At 38.5% G+C, this 22193-nt stretch overlaps 3 protein-coding genes, 1 long non-coding RNA gene, 1 other non-coding gene and 1 pseudogene across 5 annotated transcripts; 3 read left to right on the top strand and 3 right to left on the bottom strand.

Annotated features, from left to right (window-relative positions):
* Positions 1 to 850: 850 nt before the first annotated feature.
* LOC103933075 lies at positions 851 to 5768 on the bottom strand (annotated as a pseudogene).
* LOC125475037 lies at positions 4523 to 4641 on the bottom strand. Its single transcript, XR_007256372.1, has one exon. It is a non-coding gene; the product is annotated as a 5S ribosomal RNA (ribosomal RNA).
* Positions 5769 to 10824: 5056 nt separating the features above from the next.
* Positions 10825 to 13067, top strand: LOC125474851 (40S ribosomal protein S9-2-like). Its single transcript, XM_048578968.1, has 3 exons — positions 10825 to 10981; positions 11680 to 12061; positions 12639 to 13067. Exons 1-3 carry the CDS (start codon positions 10954 to 10956, stop codon positions 12820 to 12822), a joined length of 594 nt encoding a protein of 197 aa, XP_048434925.1. The 5' UTR covers positions 10825 to 10953; the 3' UTR covers positions 12823 to 13067.
* Positions 13068 to 14721: 1654 nt separating this feature from the next.
* LOC125474852 lies at positions 14722 to 15993 on the top strand. The gene is made up of 2 exons (XM_048578969.1): positions 14722 to 15242; positions 15785 to 15993. The coding sequence occupies exon 1, from the start codon at positions 14743 to 14745 to the stop codon at positions 15208 to 15210; it is 468 nt and encodes a 155-aa protein (XP_048434926.1). The 5' UTR covers positions 14722 to 14742; the 3' UTR covers positions 15211 to 15242; positions 15785 to 15993.
* A 212-nt stretch (positions 15994 to 16205) lies between these two features.
* LOC125474853 lies at positions 16206 to 17037 on the top strand. The gene is made up of 2 exons (XR_007256228.1): positions 16206 to 16512; positions 16908 to 17037. It is a non-coding gene; the product is annotated as an uncharacterized LOC125474853 (long non-coding RNA).
* Positions 17038 to 17290: 253 nt separating this feature from the next.
* Positions 17291 to 19241, bottom strand: LOC125474850 (tubulin alpha-2 chain-like). The gene is made up of 4 exons (XM_048578967.1): positions 19032 to 19241; positions 18687 to 18921; positions 18215 to 18585; positions 17291 to 18050 (listed from the first exon to the last, which is right to left on the bottom strand). The coding sequence occupies exons 1-4, from the start codon at positions 19122 to 19124 to the stop codon at positions 17397 to 17399; spliced, it is 1353 nt and encodes a 450-aa protein (XP_048434924.1). The 5' UTR covers positions 19125 to 19241; the 3' UTR covers positions 17291 to 17396.
* Positions 19242 to 22193: the final 2952 nt, after the last annotated feature.

Here is a 22193-nt window from a genome sequence, read left to right as displayed (position 1 = left end):
TTTGGACGATTTGAGACAACTCTTTTCTCCTTTGTTAGCCCTTTTTGATTCGTAGACGCTGAGTGTAAAAAGACTAATAAACCCCAGCTCACCATCAAGAAGGATTTGACATCAAATCTTCTTCTCTCTTTTTGTTTTCTCTTTTTTACCAATTAGAATTTTATTTGAGTGTAATAAAGGGGATTTGAGTTAGTAAGGTTTATATAAAAAGATGTATAGATACTCAAAATGGGGACTTTAAGTGAGTAGCATTACGTATATGTAGGTAAAATGCTAACCACTTGACTAGAGTTAAAAATCTCTCTCTTAACACTGTTAGCGCAATTTTAAAAGCTTGTAACTCAAATGTTTTTATGGTAAGGTATAACGTTGGTAGAGTCAATTCGACCGATTTGGTTGGTTTTAAAGCTAAAAGTGTATTAATATTTAATTAAAATGAACCAAGTTGTAATTAGATTGGAATGGTTTGATGTTGCCTATACGGGAAACCGGCTAAACCGAATTAAACCGCCTAATAAATTTCATTAGTTTTGGCATGTGACATTTATATATGGGTTACCGTCATTTACTATTTTGTTTCATCTCACACTTAAAAAGAGAGTGTTCTTGTTCTCTACTCGTTCTAATCGGCCTCCAACAAAAAGAGGGAGGTCGGACCAAAGATTGAAGGTGGGTGGGCCCAAATGATCGAGTGGTCGAGTAGGGGCTTTCTGGGTCTGTGGTCGTACAGTTGACGGGATTCAATCCTTGGACACTATAGTTAATCCACGTATTGGTATCAACATTCTATGTAGTAAGATTAATAGTTCATCATCCCATTCGGAGAAGTTGAATAAAACATGAGGAAAGATTTAAGCGACAAACATACATTAACGTACTTCATCGAAACCCACCCGCAACCCGTAATGGTCCAAGAACAACATTCGTACTGACCAAATGTAGGATAAATCATACAGGTTTGTGCCAAAAGCCACAAATAAAGAAGAAAAGAAACCAGCCATGGTTTTCTTTTCCTTTCAAGCAAGGTACCTGTACAATTTTCCATCTATTTTATCCCTCTACAAAAACTCCCGCTCAATGAGAGACTCGATTCGTCTCTTTATTACAACAGGGTTGGGCAAAAATAGCCCATGCAGTCGTTTCGTCACCTCGGCAACAATGTTATTGTGATCCAGAACCCGCCTTAACTTCATGATCCTCACAATCGCTGCCTCAATCTGTGGTTTCCTGTCTTCCTCTACTCTCCGTCGGGTTTCTACATTTTCTTGTTCAGTCTCCCTTTGGGAAACCACAATACCAATCTTTATATTGAAGAAATTGCTTGTGAACTTTTCATTAAAAAATAAGGCATCCTCCTCAGCTATGTCCTTGCTCATTGGCTCCTTCCAAAGAACGTTCTTCCCTTTAACACAGGCCAGAGATTGCAGACACCTCTTCAAGTCAACGACTGGTATCTCTGTAGCCTGCTCAATTTCCTTATACGTCAACCGATCAGCATTGTTGAATAGCATCAGTACACACAACTGATATATGGAAACATTCAGCTCATGCTTTTGACCCTTTCCAAAAGTTGATTTTAAATTAACTGTGCCCATATTAGTTTGCCACAACAATCTCCGGCCAGTATGGGTCCCAAGATAGTAACTCTTGAACTTCTCACATACCCACAAAATTTCTGCTGAAAGGTTGCACGTGGCACTTGGTTGAGTAGGCCATGAACCTGTCGTGAGGACCTGGACAATTAGCGTTGGGCTATCGCCTAACTGAGGTCCCACAGTTGAGTAGAATCCATGCATCGTATCCTGAGAGATCTTCATATCAGTGAACATACCCTCCAGTTTACAAGTAAACTGATATCCGTACTCTGTTTTGAGCTTAACAATCAGACTTCTTTCTACATCATCAGAAACAGTCTTCCCAGAAAGAAGCCTCTTTGCCAAGTGTTGCTTGTAATACTTTTTAAAGACATCTTTCTCCTGAAGATAACGGACAAGCATCATGACCTTATCAAGCACAACCTTTACATCCTCCTTACTAACCCCTCTCAGTCATTTCCGAAGATTGTTATCCACAAACAGATAAATGAATTCAGGGGACCGGGCATTCAAATTAATGAAGTATTCAAAAGAACAATTTAGATCATTCTGGAATGTTTTGTCATTGTTAAACGCCAAGCTGATAACCTTGTCATATTTATCCTTCAAATCCAGGAGATGCTGCACAAAATCCACAGGATCCCTTAACCTTTCTGGGTCAGTAACTAGCTGCGTACCAGTATCTCGGATGTAAGCAGTCATGACATCTCATACTATTACAAGTCCATTCTACACCTTGTGGAACAAGCTATACATTCTTCCCAAGTCGTCATATTTGTCATCCACAAGCATATTAACTAAGCCTGAGCTCTACATATAAACTAATCTATTCATGTGACCTTCAATCATCTTCTTATCATTCTTTTGAAGATAATAGAAAAGTATCATGACCTTGTCCAGTGCAACCTCTACATCCTCCTTACTAACCCCTCTCAGTCATTTCTAAAGTTTGTCGTCCACAAACAAAGAAATGAATTCAGGGGACCGGGCATTCAAATTGATGACGTATTCAAAAGAGGAATTTAAAGCATTTTGGAATGTTTTGTCATTGTTAAATGCCAAGCTGATAACTTTGTCATATTTATCCTTCAAATCCAAGAGGCGCTGCACAAAATCTACAGGATCCCTTAACATTTCTGGGTCGGTAACTAGCTGCATACCAGTATCTCGGATGTAAGCAGTCATGACATCTTGTACTATTACAAGTCCATTATGCACCCTGCGGAACAAGCAATACATTTTTCCCAAGTTGTCGTATTTGTCATCCACAAGCATATTAACTAAGCCCGAGCTCTCTATATGAACTAGTATGTTCATGTGACCTTCAATCATCTCCTTATCTGTCTCTTGAAGGTAACGGAAAAGCATCATGACCTTGTCTAGTACAACCTCTACATCCTCCTCGCTAACCCCTCTTAGTCCTTTACGAAGCTTGTCATCGACAAACAGATAAATGAATTTAGGGGACAGGGCATTCAAATTGATGACGTATTCAAAAGAGGAATTTAGAGCATTTTGGAATGTTTTGTCATTGTTAAACACCAAGCTGATAACTTTGTCATATTTTTCCTTCAAATCCAGGAGACGCTGCACAAAATCTATAAGATCCCTTAACCTTTATGGGTATGTAACTAGCTGCATACCAGTATCTCATATGTAAGCGGTCATGACATCTCGTACTATTACAAGTCCATTATGCACCCTGCAAAACAAGCTATACATTCTTTCCAAGTCGTCATATTTTTCATCCACAAGCATATTAACTAAACTTGAGCTTTCCATATGAACTAGTTTGTTCATGTGACTTTCAATCATCACCTTCTCCACCATAATAGTTAACTTAGCTTCACTTCTAACATCCAAATAATGGGACACTCTCTCCCTTTCTTCCATTAAGCGTCTCTCAGCCTTCTTTAAATAGTTCCCACAATGACATGACTCTATGAACTCTTGAGACTCACAACAGTAAAAATCAGCTGAAACCTCAAGAAAATGCTTCTCAAAGTCATCTTGGTAAACAATAGAACCTAAATCCATTACATTTTTATAATATTCCTCATCAAGCCTCTGTGACTTACTTCGCCACTCTTTTCTCTGTGCACAAACTCAAGAAGTATATCCAAAAGCCTAGATTGGGTTTCGCTAGCATGGATAACAACATCTCTCCACAGGTTCAACCCAAGCTCACGAATAGGGTTTTGTGGGTGCTTGGGATGAAAGTCCTATCCATGTACATCAATATGTCTTGAATTACCAGCAACGCTTTGTTATGCTCAGCCCATTTCCGGTCAAGCTCTTCCAGAAACAACTCCCCCCGAGCAGTTTCAATCGACTTAGACATTTCTTTTAGATGATAAGTCATGGTTGTCACCAGACCAGAGTAAAGTTTCTCTCCAAATTTGCGCAGAAACATATTGTAAGCATTCCTAAATTCATGCCACATTATTAAACATCAAAAGCACAAAGTATCAAGATGTGAAACAAACAATAGTTATAACATAAAAAATCAAATCCATTTGCAAGTTATCTTTGCAAAATGAGACATAACAAATTGGAAAGCTACACATAGAGAATCCTCCGTTTTTCATAAATTACACTCTTACTAAGCAAAGCTTATCAATATAACCAAATCAAGTCAGGGCACAAAATTATATGCCTCACAAATGGGGTGGAAAATAAGGTCCAAATTTGTCTTAACCAATAGACAGTTCAGGATCATTCCAAAATTCTGAACTAACAACGGAATGAGAATTAAAGTGAAGTGGAAGTAAAATATGTGGGAGACTACCATCAAATGCACTACAAGGGGATAGAAGAGACAAGACTAACACTCTAGCATAAATAGGCATAAATGATAAAGTAGAACAGATACAAGCAACATACAACAACAACAGCAAAGTCTTTCCATCTAGGTGGGGTCGGCTGTGGTGATGCAACACGAGGACTTCCCAAGAGGTCACCCATCCTAGTACTACTCTCGCCCAAACTTGCTTAACTTCGGAGTTCAGATGGGATCCAGTGCATGTGAGTTGATATGATCGCATCCCAAGGATTCGATGTAAGATAAGAGTGCCGACTGTTGACTACTTGACGCCCTCCCCTCCTCATTTATCCAGGCTTGGGACCGGCAATGTAAGATAAACTTACACATGCGGAGTTAGATACAAGCAACTTAGATAAGAGATAATACAATAATATCCTAGAACCTAGTGATCAACTGCGAAGATATCCTAGAACCATCGTGACACGTAACTTTGGAAACAAATATGCCTACACTCTCTAAAATATTCCAAACCTTTAAATAGCCTATAATCACTCATTTTGCTACCGTAACTATGCACAGTAAGCTCTCACCCTACGAGAGGGTAACATGCAAAAAAATTAAGAAATAACAATCGGGAAATATCCACTTTATTAGGTGCAATGCCTTCCTGCAAGTTATCAACCCACTCCTTAGATAAGTAAACCATAAGACCATCAATTACACCTAAATCAACATGTAAACTGAGAAAATGGATCACGAAAAAAAATCAATGGCAAAAAAGCAACTTAGGAATAAGATGATCAGACTGAAAGTTGTATCTCACAAACCTAGAACAAATCATCACCTCCTAACAAGCATCAATAATTTCATTACCCAAAAACTAGATCATAGTTCATACATATTTACATATCCTTTTGCGTTAATTGAAATAGCTAATGGCAAACCTTAGATGTCATCCATGCTGAGCCCGTTAGCATTGTGATTGTAAATTTCATGAATTGCATGCTCCAGGATCTTCCACGTCTTCTTAGCGTACCTCGGATCAACCACGACCCGATGTTTGAAGGCTTCAACTTGGAAGTTCCTCTTCTTCTAAGCACTCATCTTCTCGAACTCAACTCAGCTCAAAGCCTAACACCTCCAATTAACTGAGACGAGAGAGAGTGAGACAAGGAGATGAATCGGCAGAAATCAAGGGGAAACTCGGGGATAAAGTAAACGGAGACGAGAGAGAGTAAGACAAGGAGCATTTTTGTTCACAATTTACATTGTTATCTCCACCGGACACTTAATTATCTATCACGTGTATTTTCATTAATTTTGCTTAGTTTTTTTTTTTAATCAAAATTTGAAATATAATATTTAATGTAAACGTTAATAGAGTTAGAAAATGACACGTGTCCGAGTTATATAGTAAGCATACGTTATAGTTATTTTGTAAATATAATATTTAATGTGAAAGTTTGTTTTACAATTTATTTTTCTTTTTTGGGTCAGTTGTATAAATATCCTTGAATTTTAATGGTGCTCATTTACCACTTGAATAATTCATTTTGACAATTTACCATCTAGACTTCGAAATCTCGTGGATTGCAAATTTGATAACTGTTTTGTAGCGCAAAAATGATCCATTTTGCACCAGGCTCCTATATGACTGAAGTTGGTGGATGCAGAGAGAAAAAGATATGGATGTGAATTGGGGGTTAGACCATCTCCAATAAAGAGGGCTAAATGTCTAAAAGCCAAAAAATGACTTGATTTGCCAAAAAATTATCTCGACCCGAGGGTTGGGCTATAATTCTATAGAGTCCACCAGATCATTATTTGCCTAAAAGAGTATCAGGTTAGCCAAATGTAGTCCCTTCCTAGCCCATTTTTTAGTGCTCAGCTTCTCAGTTTTAATAATTGATTTAAATTTAAAGGCTAGATTTGAAAACATCCAACAATAGTTTAATTATATTAACCAATAAGTTTAAACTATAAACTTAAAACTTATATATTATTGAAGGGACTATTTTTAGCCCATTCGGTTGGAGATGGTATATGAGCATGACTTAACATTGTTCATTTGAAAATCATTTTTTTGCAAGATTATAATTCTAGATGCGGCTATGTTTAGCCATTTCAATTGGAAATGACCTTATGGTAGTGGAGCATGGACATCTGACCTTGGTAGGGTAGGAGAAGGAATGTGAAATGGGAATTTATGTGGGTTTGAAACATATTTTGGTTTATAGATATGTTGATTTACCAAATGAACCTTGAAAAAACGCACATGTGATATCCATAATCTGATTTAACGGCAAATTTATCAGAATTGGACATGGATGGTACACTAGCACCAAATGTGAAGTCTTAGAGTTCGTTTAGATATACTTTTAAAATAATTAAAAGCGCTTTTGGTAAAAATATTTCTTAAACCAATCTTTAGTAAAAATGCAAATAAATTCTAGAAAAGCACTTAAAGTGCTTCTTAGAAGAAGTACATAACTGGTACTTCTTGCAGAAAGCACATTAGGCCATCTCCAACCGAGGGCTGGGCAGAAAGCTTGTTTTAGTCATCTGGCCCTCCAAGAAATTAATATTTTAATGAACAGTACAGGGCCATATTTGCCTCCATCTTCAACCGAGGGCCAAAAGGCCATAGAGCCAAACATAATTTATTATTTAAAAACTACAACTTAAATTCAAATCCAAAGGCTAAGTGACATCAACTAGCCGTTGGATTTGAATTTTTCTTTTACTATAAATATGGTGGATATTAGGCTATAATTCACACAACTTTGAATTCAATCTATTTCAATTCAAGTTTGCAATGAATTCCAACTTTTGATCCTCTTCGGATTCCAACTAGGGGTCCTCATCCAATTCCAAATTGGAAGCCTAGGCGCAAATAAGACGAAAAGATGAGGAGTATGATGAAGAAGTTCAAGTAAGGCGCCACAAACAAAACAGAGCAGCAGTTATGGCCGCAGCCATGATGTGTCAGCCAACTGAGGAACACCTCAGTGGGGTGGCTCTATTGCTGGTTGCTATTACAAACCACGAAACAGAGCGATGTTGCATGCCAATTTGATGAACAACTACTTCAACCCCAACTCGGTGTACACAGAAGAGGATTTCAGGCGTCGCTTCCAGATGAGGCGTCATGTCTTCGAGCGTTTACTTCGTGATGTCCAGCAGGTCAATCCATACTTTCGATAGAAGTGGAATAGAGCACACCGCCCTGGTTTCTCATCTCATCAAAAGGATACTGTTGCACTCCGAATGATGGTCTATGGCTCTTCAGCTGATTCGATGGATGAAATCCATGGTATGTCTGAGTTTACATGTCTTGATACTCTTGAACAATTATGTGACATAATCGTTCAGGTTTACAAAAACGAGTACCTCCGTGAGCCAAATCAAGAAGATCTGAATCGGCTCATTCGCAAAGCTGAAGACCGTGGGTTTCCGGGCATGATGGGGTCATTAGACTGCATGCATTAGGATTGGAAGAACTGTCCCATCGGATGGCAATGAGGTTTTAGCAGAATGTCGAGAAAGCCAACTGTTGTGTTAGAGGCGGTTGCCTCATATGACACATGGATCTGGCATGCTTTCTTTGGAGTCCCTGGATCCCAAAATGACATTACAGTTCTTGGGCGTTTACCCCTCTTCAATAACTTAACGGAAGGTAAAGCACCTGAACTTAACTACTACATCAATAACCATCAATACAATATACGGTATTACTTGGCAGATGGCATTTACCCAAAGTGGGTGACACTTGTCCAAGCAATTCCAAACCCTAGGAATGACGCAGATAAGTTGTTTACCTTACACCAAGAGGCATACAAGAAAGATGTTGAGAGAGCTTTCAGTGTTCTATAAGCATGGTGAAAGATCATTGGCGAACCGGCAAGAGGGTGCAATCGAGAAAATCTGGACTCCATCATGATGTCTTGCATCATATTACACAATATGATAGTGGAAGAGGAGCGAGATGGGTATATTGATGGAGAGTCTGATGACGACCAAGAAGATCCAAATAGGTCAAGAAGGGCTCGTGCAAAAATATATGATGGGCCTAATTTGCCTTTCAATCCAAGAACTGGTAGTATCTCTATAAATGAGTACATGAGGCGCTATAGAATGATATGTTCAGTGCCACAAACAAGTACCTACAACAGGATCTTATTGCACATCTTTAGGCCAAAAGAAGTATGAAGTTGGCGTTTAAGTTTTATGTTGTTAAATATTTTTAAAAATATTGTTTAAGTTTCATGTTGTTATATGACATCCCACATCGCCCAGGGGAGTGATCCTTATATGTATATTCTCATCCCTACCTAGCACGAGACCTTTTGGGAGCTTACTGGCTTCGGGTTCCGTAGGAACTCAGAAGTTAAGTGAGAAGAGGGCTAGAGCAATCCCATGATGGGTGACCCACTGGAAAGTTGCTCATGAGTTCCCAAAAACAAAACTGTGAGGGAATGGTAAGCCCAAAACGGATAATATCGTGCTACGGTGGTGGAGCAGGCCCGGGAAGTGATCCGTCCCGGGCCGGGATGTGACATGTTAAATGTTTTTTTTATGTTGTATAATTTGTATGTTGGTTAATGTTATTGAATGTTGTTTCATATTGTTTAATGTTGTTTCATGTTACTTAATTTAATTTAATTTAATTTAATGTTGTATAATGGCTTAGGAAGTTATAGGAGAAAAATATGAAACAAATTTTGTGAAATAGAAGTTATAGGAAAAAAAAATAGAATTTAAAATAAAATGAAACAAATTTTGTGAAATAGAAGTTATAGGAAAAAATGGAATTTAAAAAAAATATGAAACAAAATTTGTAAAATAAAAGTTATAGGGAAAAAATAGAATTAAAAAAAATATATGAAAGATAGAAGTTAGAGGAAAAATTTTGTAAATAAAAAATAATAATAAAACTGTAAAAAAAAAAATCAAATCAACAGGAATAATGATTTTTCTGGCCAGCCCTTTCAGATTCAGTGCGGCTCTCTCAGATTTCACGAGCCCCCTGGCCTAGTGCTTGGTTGGAGACGGTTTTCGGGCTATTTTCGGCCCTCTGGCCCTTTGGACCATTCGGTTGGAGATGGCCTTAAGTGTTTTTAAAGCTAAAAACATTTTCTCTAAAAGTACTTTCAATCATTTTAAAAGTACATCAAAACGAGTTTTTATACGGTAAATTACCAAAATAATTCTTCAGGTGGTGATTCGCACCCATGAAAATTCAAGTGATATTTATGCAAATTCCTCTTTTTTTTTTCTTTTTTTTTTTAAATAAATTTGGTGTTCTTGCATTATTATTTGTACAATTCGTGACAACAACTATTTTTCTTCTTCTTTACCTTGCTTTTGATTCGTTAGCACTGAGAGATAAAAGACCATTAAACCTCCGCCCCCCCTTGGAGAAGGATTTGACAACGTCAAATCTTCTTCTCTCGTTTTTTTTTTTTTTGGTTTGTACCAATTAGAATTTTGTTTGAGCGTAATACATGAGATTTGCGTAAATAAGCGTAATTACCGTTAGATTGACCTAAAGGTTTATATAAAAGAGGTACGGTCCTCAAAATAAGGACTTTAGGTGAGCAACATTAGTAACGTATACGTGGGTAAAGAGCTCATCACTTGACTAGAGCTAAAAATTTGTCTCTTGATGCTATAAGCACAATTTTTAAAGCTTGTAACTTGATATTTATATGTTAAGGTATAACGTTGGTAGAACATATTTAACGAATTTGGTTCATTTTAACGCTAAAAATGTATTAATATTTAATTAAAATGAACCAACTTGTAATTAGATTGGTATGGTTTGATGTTGCCTCTATGGGAAACCGGCTAAACCAAATCAAACCGCCTATAAATTTCATTGGTTTTGGCATGTGACATTTTTATATGAGTTACCACGTTTACCATTATGTTTCATCTCATACATAAGAGACACTGTTCTCTACTCGATCTTAATCGGTTTTCAACTAAACGGGGGGTGGGTTATGAGGTTTTACTAACGCTTTTACACTGATTTTAGCACTAACACTTTTAAAATATAGTTTATCAAACATTCAACTACTTTATTTTACAGCTAATTATTCTTAAAGACATAAAAACAGTTTTTTTTTAAAAGTGCAACAATTCCAAACTAGCCTTGAATCGCCAAACTGTCCAACAAAAGTTTGGTTTTGATGGGCTTTGCCTCCATTTCATGTAACCGAATCAAAACTCACCATTTAATGGCTGATCGAGCCACGATTTCAAGTAAAACCGATTCAAACCAGACTGCGCCCAAAATTAGTTGGACCCAGTGTACACATATAGTCAGCCCAAAATTAGATGCTTAAGTTCGAAATGGGGAAAAGTCCAATCCAAAGGTAAAGGGCTTGTTCCGCACAAGCCCAGCACAACACAGGGGCAAATTTGTCATTACGCTCGCACCACTAGGGTTTAGCCAAATTTAGGGTTTGCATATAAAGCGAAACAAAGTGCCATTTGGGTCGTCCTCTTCTCTCAGAACTCGGCAGCGCGAGCCTCCCCCTCTCTCTCACTCTCTCACTCTCCTTTCTGGATCTGACCTAGGGCTAACCAGCCATGGTGCACGTCGTCCATTACCGCAACTGTAAGCCTCTCATCTCCCTCTCTATCTTATATCTACGGAGCAATTAGGGTTTCGATTGAGCTGTTTATCTTTGTTTGTAGATTTTGATTGCTTTCTTTTCGAATGATTTAGCTATTTGTTGGTTTTATTATCCTAATCTGTTGAAGTTTAACGAGTTTTTGAGTTTGCCCATTTGTGTTAATCGTCATTAAACTTTGATTTCGTTAATTATCCTCCTCTTAATTCAGCATTTGCAGCCAAATGAGTGTTTAATCTGTATTTAGACAATTTTTTTTGCTTATGATGTTACTGGATTTTCTTGGATTAATCATGTTTGCTTTGTTTATGCTGGATCTAGCTAAATCACGTTTGGTTTCAAGTATTTATGTTGAAAAATCTTGTTCTAAATTGTTTACATTGAAGCTGTTTTTTCCATTAAAAGAAAAAAAAAACCTGAAAAGAGTTAGGGTTTAGTACAAAAGTCTTAGGGGGGTGCTTAAAATTTACACTTTTTACTGATAGAATGATTTTCGTTTTTACCCCTGTTATTAATCCCTTTTTTTACTATCAGTGTGTGATGTTATCTATCAATTGAAAACCTGTGTATGTTTCATTATTCAAATTCAAGTTTTGAATTATGATTTCGTTCTTGTCAATTTTTGATATTGTTGAATGAAATTTGTATTGAAATGTTTGTACATTATGATGTGTGATGGCAGATGGGAAGACCTTCAAGAAGCCACGTCGTCCTTATGAGAAGGAACGTTTAGATGCTGAGCTGAAGCTTGTTGGAGAATATGGACTCCGCGCAAAGAGGGAACTGTGGAGGGTTCAGTATTCTCTGAGCCGTATCCGTAATGCTGCCAGAGAACTTCTTACCCTGGATGAGAAAAATCCTCGCCGTATCTTTGAGGGTGAGGCTCTTCTTCGCAGGATGAACAGGTATGGGCTTCTGGATGAGAGCCAGAACAAGCTCGATTATGTGTTGGCTTTGACAGTGGAGAACTTTTTGGAGCGTCGTCTTCAAACCCTTGTGTTCAAAACTGGTATGGCCAAGTCCATTCACCACGCCAGAGTTCTCATCAGGCAAAGGCACATCAGGTATAAACCTTGTTACTCAAAACGTCGTTTGTGTTATCTGTTTGTTACATATCTATAGTTGGGAGATGTGTTTAATAAGATGGCAATTTTTCTACCAACATGGTTGATCTTCTTATTTGTTAGTTAAGCTTCAAATTGTTTTGGACGGCTAATGATTTTCATGTGTTTTGTAAATCAAGCTTCACATTTTCCAACTGTTCTCTCTAGGTTATTACTTGTTGTCTGGTTATTTGTGCGAGTTTACGTGGTTAAATTGTCGTGACTAAGTGGGTTAACTGCGTGTGTCTACAATTTTTATGATATTATTTGTGAACACACATTGTTCATACTAAGCATGTGTTCTTTGGTATTATTATTATCTTCAGATTAAGCATAGTGAAATGAACATTCTATATCTATCAACGTTTTTGGGTGAAGAGTTGGAGGGCGGGAGTTGGGTTTTTCTATTTTGTGTGCTGGAGCCATCTTTGTCGTACAGCACAATGTTCTCGCGGAAAAGAAATGCGTTGTATGTTTTGTTAAGTTTGATGTCAAAGCTTGTGGTGTTTATTTTTCAATATCCTTCTTTCATTGCCAGGGTCGGAAGGCAGGTGGTCAACATCCCATCTTTCATGGTGAGGGTGGACTCCCAGAAGCACATTGACTTCTCTCTCACCAGTCCCCTCGGAGGTGGGCGCCCTGGAAGGGTGAAGAGAAGGAACCAGAAGGCCGCTGCCAAGAAGGCTGCTGGTGGTGATGGCGACGAAGAGGAAGAAGAATGAAGTGGAGGCCTCTCAATTTAGAAGCGTTTCGATATCACGAGCCTTGATTTTATCGTTAGTTTCTTTTACCGACCTTTACAGTTTATTTTAGCGGATGTTATAAGCGTTTCTTGCTCGTGTTTTGTTGCGACTAGAGCACAAATGTTTTGCTTTAAATACCCTAAGTAATGAATTTTGTGTTAGCTTATTATAACTTTGGATCTATGTCTCTAATTTCGTTGCACTGTTTGCTTTGATTTGATGAATTTTCCTGTGTTTTTTTCTCTGCCTCTTTCGTGTTGAGCATTTTTCTCATAATTTCATTTTGTAACCGTAGCATATGTAGGTTTGCATGTCCAAACTACCTTAATTGATTTTTTCTCATCATATCTTAAATTGCGGCCATTCTTCCTTTTTTGCGAATATCCTTGTAATTTCTCGTGTGTCCACGTGTCCATCGAAGCATTCTTATTATGCTATACTCATTTTTTTGTATATATTGATTTTTACCTGTCTATATTCCCCAACACGCTCGAAAATTACTTGGGTCGCACAAATGCACAACATGCTCGTAAAGTACTTGTCTCGATCTAATTTGCTTAATTTGCGTTTCAATTAAGAGAATTAAGAGAATTGTTATTGGCACTTTAAAATTTTCATTTTGCATTCTAAACTTTCTATAATTAGAAAGAATAAAAAAACACTTGTGAAAAGTGTAGAATGAGATTTGTGAAGTGTTAATAATAGTTTTCTTCAATTATTGATGTCTATCAATATAGTGAGAGGTGTCCAATTTCTTTTGTGGTTAAGGAGTTGGGTCTCCATCTCGATAAATTTTTAATTGTGAAGGAGACACAAGTGGTACATCATATGTTTTAATGGGAATAGTGAGATTATTAATTTTTTAGCACACATATCTTATTATTTATATAATAATATGATAATATATTATTTCGTGTGTGTTGATGACATGGAAAAATCTCTTCTCCATCTCTCTCTCGTGCACGTAATCAAAATCATGCGGTATCACGTTTTGAATTTGAAAAATGGAATTTCGTGGGGTCCCTCCCACGTGTTCCACATTAATTCCGGTCTTAGATATTTATCTCATTGCAATTACACCCAACCACGTCTTCTAGAGATTTATCTTCCGTCTCGGTGTTGTGTGGCATTGTTATAAATCAGACACGTGTCATGTTGTTGCGATGCCGTATATATGGGTTCGTTTTTCATTTGGAGAAAATTTTCATTGCGACGGGAAGACAAGTGAGACATCATGTATTTTAATAGGAGTGATGTGAAATTTTATTTTTCAAGCAATTAATTTTTTAGCACACATATCTCACCGTTTGTATAGTATACATGGTGTATCATTTTATGTATCAATCACACTGAAAATTCATGGTAGATCAATGTCAGACCGAATCAATCAAACTACTCAAGAATTTACGTGCGAACATGAGAATAATATGGGACTCAGTGGGCCAGCTGCCCTAGCCAAGTTTTTCCCGTTCTAAAGAGGAAAAGATATGATAATGTTTGGTTAGCTGATATGCTTGAGTTGTTTTAACTCTTAAGATAGAGACAATATAATCCTAATCATAGTGAAAAGGCCATCGCTTAAGAAAGAACGCTCATACTACAACAGTATAAAAACAAATAATAATACGTAATCAATTTCAAATACCTTCACAGTTGGATTTGGATACGGTTAAATCAAATTACTAATTGATTTCCATACAAAACGCGAAACAGCCTCGTCCTCCTCGTCCAGCTACGACGAAAAAGGCCGTTAGAGCGGTCTCCAAGTCGTGGAGTTTATAACAACCACATGTCCTGTCGGTCCACCACGTGGCCACCCTCGTTTCTCTCTCATTATTCCCACGTGTCGACCTCCCATAAGTTTCCGCCCGCAATAAAGGTTATAAAACCTCGGGTTCCATGCCAGAGCTCGCGTTCGTCCAAAGCCAGAGCTCTCGCCACTGCGCAATACGCACCGTTTCGACCAACATGATGACACTGCGTCACAAGCAGGAGGAAGAGAACCGGAACCGGAACCAGAACGAGATTCGGGAGATGATGGAGGAGGTCCGGCGGAGCATGCTGTTCGTTTCGTCGAAGGAGAAGAAGGCGTGTACGGACGAGCGGGAGGAGGACAGCGCCGGGTCGTCGGAGGAGATGGAGTCGCCGAGGTCGGTTGGGCGATGGCGGAGGAGGACGACGAAGGAGGGGTGCGTGATGCACAGCCAGGTCTTGAGGATCAGAGAGGAGGACTCGCATCTCGGCGAGAGTACGGTTCCGATAGGTGCTGCTGCTGCAGCCGGCAAAGATTATCACGGCATGGACGTTATGCTTTTCGCCCGGCCAATCTTGCCTTCCTCGCCTCTCAAGAAAACGATCAACGCTTAGTTTGCGCGAATTACTCTGCTAATCATGTTCAGGTTTGTTATTTCTTCTTCTCTTTTTTCTGAAATTGATTGATTAATTTGTTGCTTTTGTTTCTTTGATTTCCTTATGAAATTCTGGTGTCGGTGGTGATCTGGATTGTTTCAAATCTTGATCTGCAAATTATTTGAGGATTTGGTTTTAATTGTTTATTCGAACCTTGAGTTTTTTACCATAGCTTCTGTTTGGATGCTGGGAAAATTCATGGTAATCAAAGTTCATACAGGATTGTTTTCAGAATTTTCTCAGAAGTGTGGATTTTCTTTTCAGAAGTAAATTACTATTTTTCAAAATCCTCTGATAAGATCAAAGCAAGTCCTGAATTTCTGTTAAGAAATTGCTTAACTTGTTTTCGGTTCAAGGAATCACAATTTTATTCGTTGGTCCATATAATTTTCACGGCATCCAAACGACCCTTTCAAACTTTTCCGATTCTTTAATTTTCTTTTGACTATTTCACTTTCCCTCCATTTGTCTGTTATTGGGCTTGGCCCAATTATTGTTTGGATCTTAATGGGCTTACTTGTTTTTCGTTTAGGAGGAAGAAGTTGATGGCTTTCATGCTGAAGAAAAGAGCTGCAATGAAAAATTCCGAGGAGAAAGACGAAAAGTTAGAATTAAGTTCCATCTTTGTGTTTTTTTTTTCCTTTCTTTCTAGGATAAAAGTGTAGTCAGTTTGTTCTGCAAGCTTTTCTGTACAGTTAAACAAAAATACTTTTTGATAAATCAAAAGCACTTTTTGAAATAGCTGAAAACTTTTTTGAAGCGCATAACAAATGTTTTTTGCAAAAAAAACAATTTAAACGCTTCTAGGACTCAAAAATATTTTCCTAAAAGTGATTTTGGTAATTTTAAAATACTTCCCAAGGAGCCCAAAAGACTTCCAAAGCACTTTGCTTATATCTTTTGCTCTAACGTTAAAAGCACGTATAGCAAAACTGCTTGCGCAGATCGTTTTGTCAACGTGAGGTCCTTTCCAACCACTAGGAAACAACTGCCCGAGGGACACGTGCCCAAAAGAGGATATATTTTTCCTAAAATTGGTTTCAGTAATTTTAAAATACTTCCCAAGGAGCTCAAAAGTGTTTCAGACTACGGTTGTATTGTAGAGGAAACACTTCAAAGCACTTTGCTTAAATCTTTTGCTTATGTTAAAAGCACTTACAGCAAAACTGCTTGCGCAGATTGTTTTGTTAATGTGAGGTCCTTTCCAACCACTGGGAAACAATTGCCCGAGGGACACATGCCCAAAAGAGGATTAATAAGGTCTGATTTGGTACTGAGGTGATTATGAAAAAAACTGGTATAAAAAAAAGCTGGGATCTCTTTTTGTGTTTGAAAAAAGCTGGTATAAAAAAAGCTGAGATCTCTTTTTGTGTTTGGTAAACATTCAGCTTCAGCTTTTTTTTCACAGTTTTGGGTGAAAAAAAGTCAAAAACAAGAAGCTGCAAAACCTAGCTTTGAAAAACTAGATTTTTTTCATATCTGTTTTACATAAAAGTTTACTAAACACTATAATACTGTTTTTTTTTTCTTTTCAAAAACACTTTTACAAAAAAGTTTACCAAACACTCTGCTGCTTTATTTCACAGCTGCTTATTCTCACAGCACAGCAGAAACAACTTTTTTTCAAAGCACAACAATACCAAACCAGCTCTAAGTCTACTGGTCAAGGGCCCACTGTAACAACAACGATATTGTCTCTAATTTACCATATGTCCAATCCGTTAGGTGTGGAGTTTTATCACAAAAAGCTTCGGTATTAATTAAAGAAGGGTATTTTTATTTAAACTGCTTTCTCTTTGGTCCTCTGGCCGACGTGAGACAATGGATTCCAAGAATACTGCTTAGAAGGGGTCAGAATTGAGAGATTCGGTGTACATAGCCCAATTTTAAGGAGTTAACTACTTCTATATTATTTTTCAGTTTGTTAGTCTAAAGTCCGAACACGTAAACACACGATTATTCTAGTCTTTGTTGACCTCACTAATTTTAAGCATTAACATGTCTGAATTGAGCCGAAAAACATCATCACGTGACCGAATTGTAACAAAAGAAAGCATCATTCCATTAATAATAAAATTCAGCAAGTTTCGTTAATCTGGAACACATTAACAGCTTTTTTAAGCTAAACCAACAACTACCTAATTCTAATACTCATCGTCTTCACCATCGTCACCATCAGCAGACTCAAGCCCAACTTCCTCATAGTCCTTCTCGAGCGCGGCCAAGTCCTCCCGAGCCTCCGAAAACTCTCCTTCCTCCATGCCCTCACCCACATACCAGTGCACGAAAGCACGCTTCGCGTACATCAGATCAAACTTGTGATCAATCCTCGAAAACACCTCAGCAACACTTGTGGAGTTGGAAATCATGCACACAGCCCTCTGAACCTTGGCCAGGTCGCCGCCAGGAACGACAGTAGGAGGCTGGTAGTTGATGCCGCACTTGAACCCAGTCGGGCACCAGTCCACAAACTGAATGGTCCTTTTAGTCTTGATCGTGGCCACGGCCGCATTGACATCTTTCGGAACCACATCTCCCCTGTACATCAAACAGCAGGCCATGTATTTTCCGTGCCTTGGGTCGCATTTCGCCATCATAGACGCCGGCTCAAAGGCGCTGTTGGTGATCTCGGCAACAGAGAGCTGCTCGTGGTAGGCCTTTTCTGCGGAGATCACAGGTGCGTATGACGAAAGCATGAAGTGGATTCTTGGGTAGGGGACCAAATTGGTCTGGAACTCCGTCACGTCCACATTGAGTGCGCCGTCGAAACGCAGAGAAGCAGTGAGCGAGGAAATAACCTGCACAGAAAACACAATTCCTCATCCACATTAGCAAGAAACGCGCAGGAAACAAACTATCAAACACTTCGACTGCACAAGAGTAAATTATCAAATACTATGAGTTCACACGGGCAAATTATCAAACACCTTCGGTGCACAATGAAAGCCTCAATCAGTTTTACCTGAGAGATCAGCCTGTTGAGGTTGGTGTACGTGGGTCTTTCAATGTCAAGAGACCTGCGGCAGATATCGTAGATGGCTTCGTTGTCGAGGAGAACCGACACATCGGTGTGCTCCAAGAGGGAGTGAGTGGAAAGCACGCTGTTGTATGGCTCAACGACGGAGGTTGAGACCTGAGGAGACGGGTAGACTGTGAACCCAAGTTTCGATTTCTTTCCGTAATCGACAGAGAGCCTTTCCAAGAGCAGAGAGCCGAGGCCAGAGCCGGTTCCACCTCCAACGGCGTGGAACACCAGAAAACCTTGAAGCCCCGTACAGTTATCAGCAAGCTTTCGGATTCGATCAAGGCAGAGATCAACAATCTCCTTCCCAACTGTTGGAACACCAACACAATAAATCAAACGAGAATCAACGGAATTATTTCGCATTTTGAAATCGGAAGTTCGAAATTGGGGTTGTGAGAGAATTTTTTACTTGTGTAGTGGCCTCTGGCGAAGTTATTGGCGGCGTCTTCTTTGCCGCTGATGAGCTGCTCCGGGTGGAACAGCTGGCGGTAAGTGCCGGTCCTGACCTCATCCATAACGGTGGGCTCGAGGTCCAAAAATACGGCACGGGGGACGTGCTTTCCGGCTCCGGTTTCGCTGAAGAAGGTGTTGAAAGCGTCGTCTCCGCCACCGACGGTCTTGTCACTCGGCATTTGGCCATCAGGCTGCACAAAAAACATCGAAGATAAAAATAAAAATCCCAAATTATATTTGGAACAGAGAGATAAACAAAACCCGGTACCGAAATCGCGGAAGAGATTAAAAAACAACGGACCTGGATGCCGTGTTCGAGGCAGTAGAGCTCCCAGCAGGCGTTTCCGACTTGGATTCCGGCCTGACCGATGTGGATGGAGATGCACTCTCTCATTTTTTTTTCTCTTTTGGGTTTTGTTTTCGTGAGAAGAGAGAGCGAGATGTGCAGAGAAAGAGAGGTAATTTGAGGATTTGAATTTGTGCGAAGGATGAGATTTGGGAATTTATAACGGTATTGAAGCCAACAAATCGGGTGGCAAGAAATTTTGAAAAAGCCGAGGTTTGGTGGGTCCCAGCTGTATGTGACCGTTAGATTTGAAATTTGAATTGTGAAAGCGCGAGAACCGACTTAGTCTAGTTTTATTGGACTGGGCTAGCCTTTGCACAAGTCTCAGTTAGCCCACTTTACAAATGGACCTATCAAGCCTCTTTGGGCCTTTGGGCTTTGGACTGTTTTGTCCTGGCCGTGTGCCCGCACCCTTGAATCTAAGCTCGAATCCCCCTATTGTGTGTAAATTTATAGGAGTTTATACTGAAATATTGCCGTGTAAAAGTTTGTGTGATCAAGATGACTTAAACGATTGGTTTAAGTCGAACCTTTTGGAAATGATATAATAGCAGTCGCTCAAGTTTGAATCTCACTTGACTCCAAAAAAAACATTCTCAAGGCACTAGTTGAATTCTGGCTAGGAGTCATACAATCGATCCAAAAAAGTCTAGTAAATAATATACCAATTACCCATTTCACATTTGCTAATTTGGTTTAAAGTCCACACATTCTAACCAAGACTGACATGACCATCGTTTTAAGATGGAAATTTGATTTTATAAATGTAAATCCATCCCAAAGCTCATCATGTTCTTACTTTGCGGCCAAATGTCCCTTCAATTGTATGGCGTACCGTTTCGTGTTTCAAGCACACTGAAAAATTTTTCCGTCCCCACAACTAATCATGATTAACACTTTGTGAAAAAGTTATAGTATTCCAATTTCCAATTGTGACATCTTATTTTTCTTCCGTTGGGTCCATTTGGGGCTATTTAATACACATGCAATGTTTACTTCGAAACAGTTTTGTATCTGCTTTACAGACATCCTGGGGCATAAATCATGCTCGCAAACTTTACAGAAAGTTTGCAACTTTGAGAGCCCATGCTTGTGTTTCTTTTAGCAGCTGTGTCATTGCATCTTTCCGAATACAAAAAGGTATATAGGAAGGAACGAGATTACAGCCGAATTGTAATTTGCGAGATTCGAACTAAATACCTACGTTGTTATGAAGTAGAGATTAGGCGCAAAAACTTCAAAACACGAATAGCGTTTGAACTATAGTTTCATGAGTTATTAAAAGTTGTGATAGTTGCATTAACAGGTTTACACATTCGAGAAAATCTTGTGCGCGACATACCCGTATAAGGCGATAGATTCAATGGAGTGCGAAATATGTAGGGTTGGGCGTGATCATATACATATCTTTGTCACGAGGTATGTGTGGATGACTGACGTGGTTCTAGTATGTCTGTTGCCCTATGTATCTCCCACGACTTTGAGTGTTATTTGGAAGGCTGGATGAGATTCGGTCTTGGAATAGAATTGGATTGGCAAGGATTGGTTATGCAGTACTTACAACCCGTGCATATGAATGGGTTAAATAATTCACTTTATTGTGGATTTATAGCTTATTATGTCCATCTCACGTTTTGACACAACAAACAACAGACTAAACTCAAATCTAGTTTGAATGATCATAACCTATCCCAACTAGCTCACCAACGTGCTCGAATTTCTTGCCCCACTACTCAAGGATGCAATGGAGGTAGGGTTGATTGACGTGGTTCTACTGCCGAATTCAATAATTTCTCTATTGTAAAGTAGAAATAATAAAAAGTTTAGACAGAATAACTGAGATTGTGACAATTTTGGGGGGTCCCCGAAGTGTGGTGTGCTGCAGACGAGTCCTCACTTCTTTTCCCATGATTTTCCGGTATTCGTTTGATTGATCATGAATTTTGAACATAAAGCTGTCTTCAGATAACAATTCACTGGCTCATACAAATTGAACCCATTTTTTAATTAATTGAAAAATCAAATAAAATACTTTAGTTATTTTTAATCAAGTCAAGTACTTTAATTATTTTTAAGTAATTTCAGTGCAGCTGAATGAGCAGAGACTCCAAAAATGTGGTCCAAGCAAAAGCAAACATGTAAGATTATAGACTCTTTGTCTCCAGATTGTGGTCCTAACTTAATTTAATTTAATTCTTTCTATGTTCCAAGCAGCTTCTACTTTTGGGAAAGGAATCCTATCTGGATCCCTTCCTTCTAATATATTAAGTTCAGAAATCTAAGCCGTTGAAATTTAATCTAACAGTTAAAGTTATTATAACTTTTAAAGTGGGCCCCTATTTGTAGCCGTTGGATCAAATTTCAACGGTCTGTATCCCCGAACTTGATGGATTAGGAGAAAGGGGTCCGGAGAGGATCCCTTTCCCTACTTTTGCATGCTGGCCAGATAATTAAAACTTAAAAAAAAATGTTTAACAATGTTTAAATATTTAATTAGGAGTATAGATTCATAAGGGCTCGTTTAGAACTGTTTTTAAAGTGATAGGAAACGTTTTTGGGTTTCAAAAGTATTTGAAATGTTTTCTGCAAAAAAACACCAGTTATGTGCTTTCTTTAAGTGTTTTTTTTTTCAGTATTTATTTACATTGTTACTAGGAATTGATTTCAAAAATATTTTCATTAAAAATGTTTTTAACAATTTTAAAAACACTTTCAAACGAGATCTAATTAAACTAAACCCTAATTTGAGAAGCATATCACATGCTTTAGTGTTAGCAAAACATCAACAAGGACAGGAGTAGCTCACCTAGTGTCCCCAAAAGGACACACATTGCGACTAAAGCCACTTCAACTTATAGGGCCTAAAAACACTTGGGGCTATGTCTTTACTTTTATATAGCCTCTTCCAACGGACCTGGATTGTGCGCCCTTCCCATCCTATACCCTGTTCATTCCTTTTTATTTCCGTTGTCAAGGTTAAGTCACGTTAATATTTTCTATTGATTTTTTTATAGAAATAATAAGACAAAAAGCAATGAGAATATAAAATATTAACGTGACTTAACTGTGATCACATAAATAAGAAGGGATAGGAAGGGTATGGGATGGGGAGGACAG

This window comes from the organism of the source record quoted next, unplaced genomic scaffold (genome assembly GCF_019419815.1).
Source record: "Pyrus x bretschneideri cultivar Hongxiangsu unplaced genomic scaffold, Pyrus_bretschneideri_v1 Contig13, whole genome shotgun sequence".
Taxonomy (NCBI): domain Eukaryota; kingdom Viridiplantae; phylum Streptophyta; class Magnoliopsida; order Rosales; family Rosaceae; genus Pyrus; species Pyrus x bretschneideri.
The sequence above is the reverse complement of the archived record's forward strand: the minus strand, read 5'-3'. Positions and strand labels throughout refer to the sequence as shown.

Bases quoted from the DNA above. Each gene is read 5' to 3' on its own strand.
- LOC125474851 (XM_048578968.1), top strand. From the start codon at position 10,954: ATGGTGCACGTCGTCCATTACCGCAACT. The intron at 10,982-11,679 runs GTAAGCCTCTCA...GTGTGATGGCAG, and splicing joins CGTCGTCCATTACCGCAACT to ATGGGAAGACCTTCAAGAAG. The intron at 12,062-12,638 runs GTATAAACCTTG...TTTCATTGCCAG, and splicing joins ATCAGGCAAAGGCACATCAG to GGTCGGAAGGCAGGTGGTCA.
- LOC125474852 (XM_048578969.1), top strand. From the start codon at position 14,743: ATGCCAGAGCTCGCGTTCGTCCAAAGCCAGAGCTCTCGCCACTGCGCA.
- LOC125474850 (XM_048578967.1), bottom strand. From the start codon at position 19,124: ATGAGAGAGTGCATCTCCATCCACATCGGTCAGGCCGGAATCCAAGTC. The intron at 18,586-18,686 runs GTAAAAAATTCT...GTGTTCCAACAG, and splicing joins CGCCAGAGGCCACTACACAA to TTGGGAAGGAGATTGTTGAT. The intron at 18,051-18,214 runs GTAAAACTGATT...TTTTCTGTGCAG, and splicing joins TCAACAGGCTGATCTCTCAG to GTTATTTCCTCGCTCACTGC.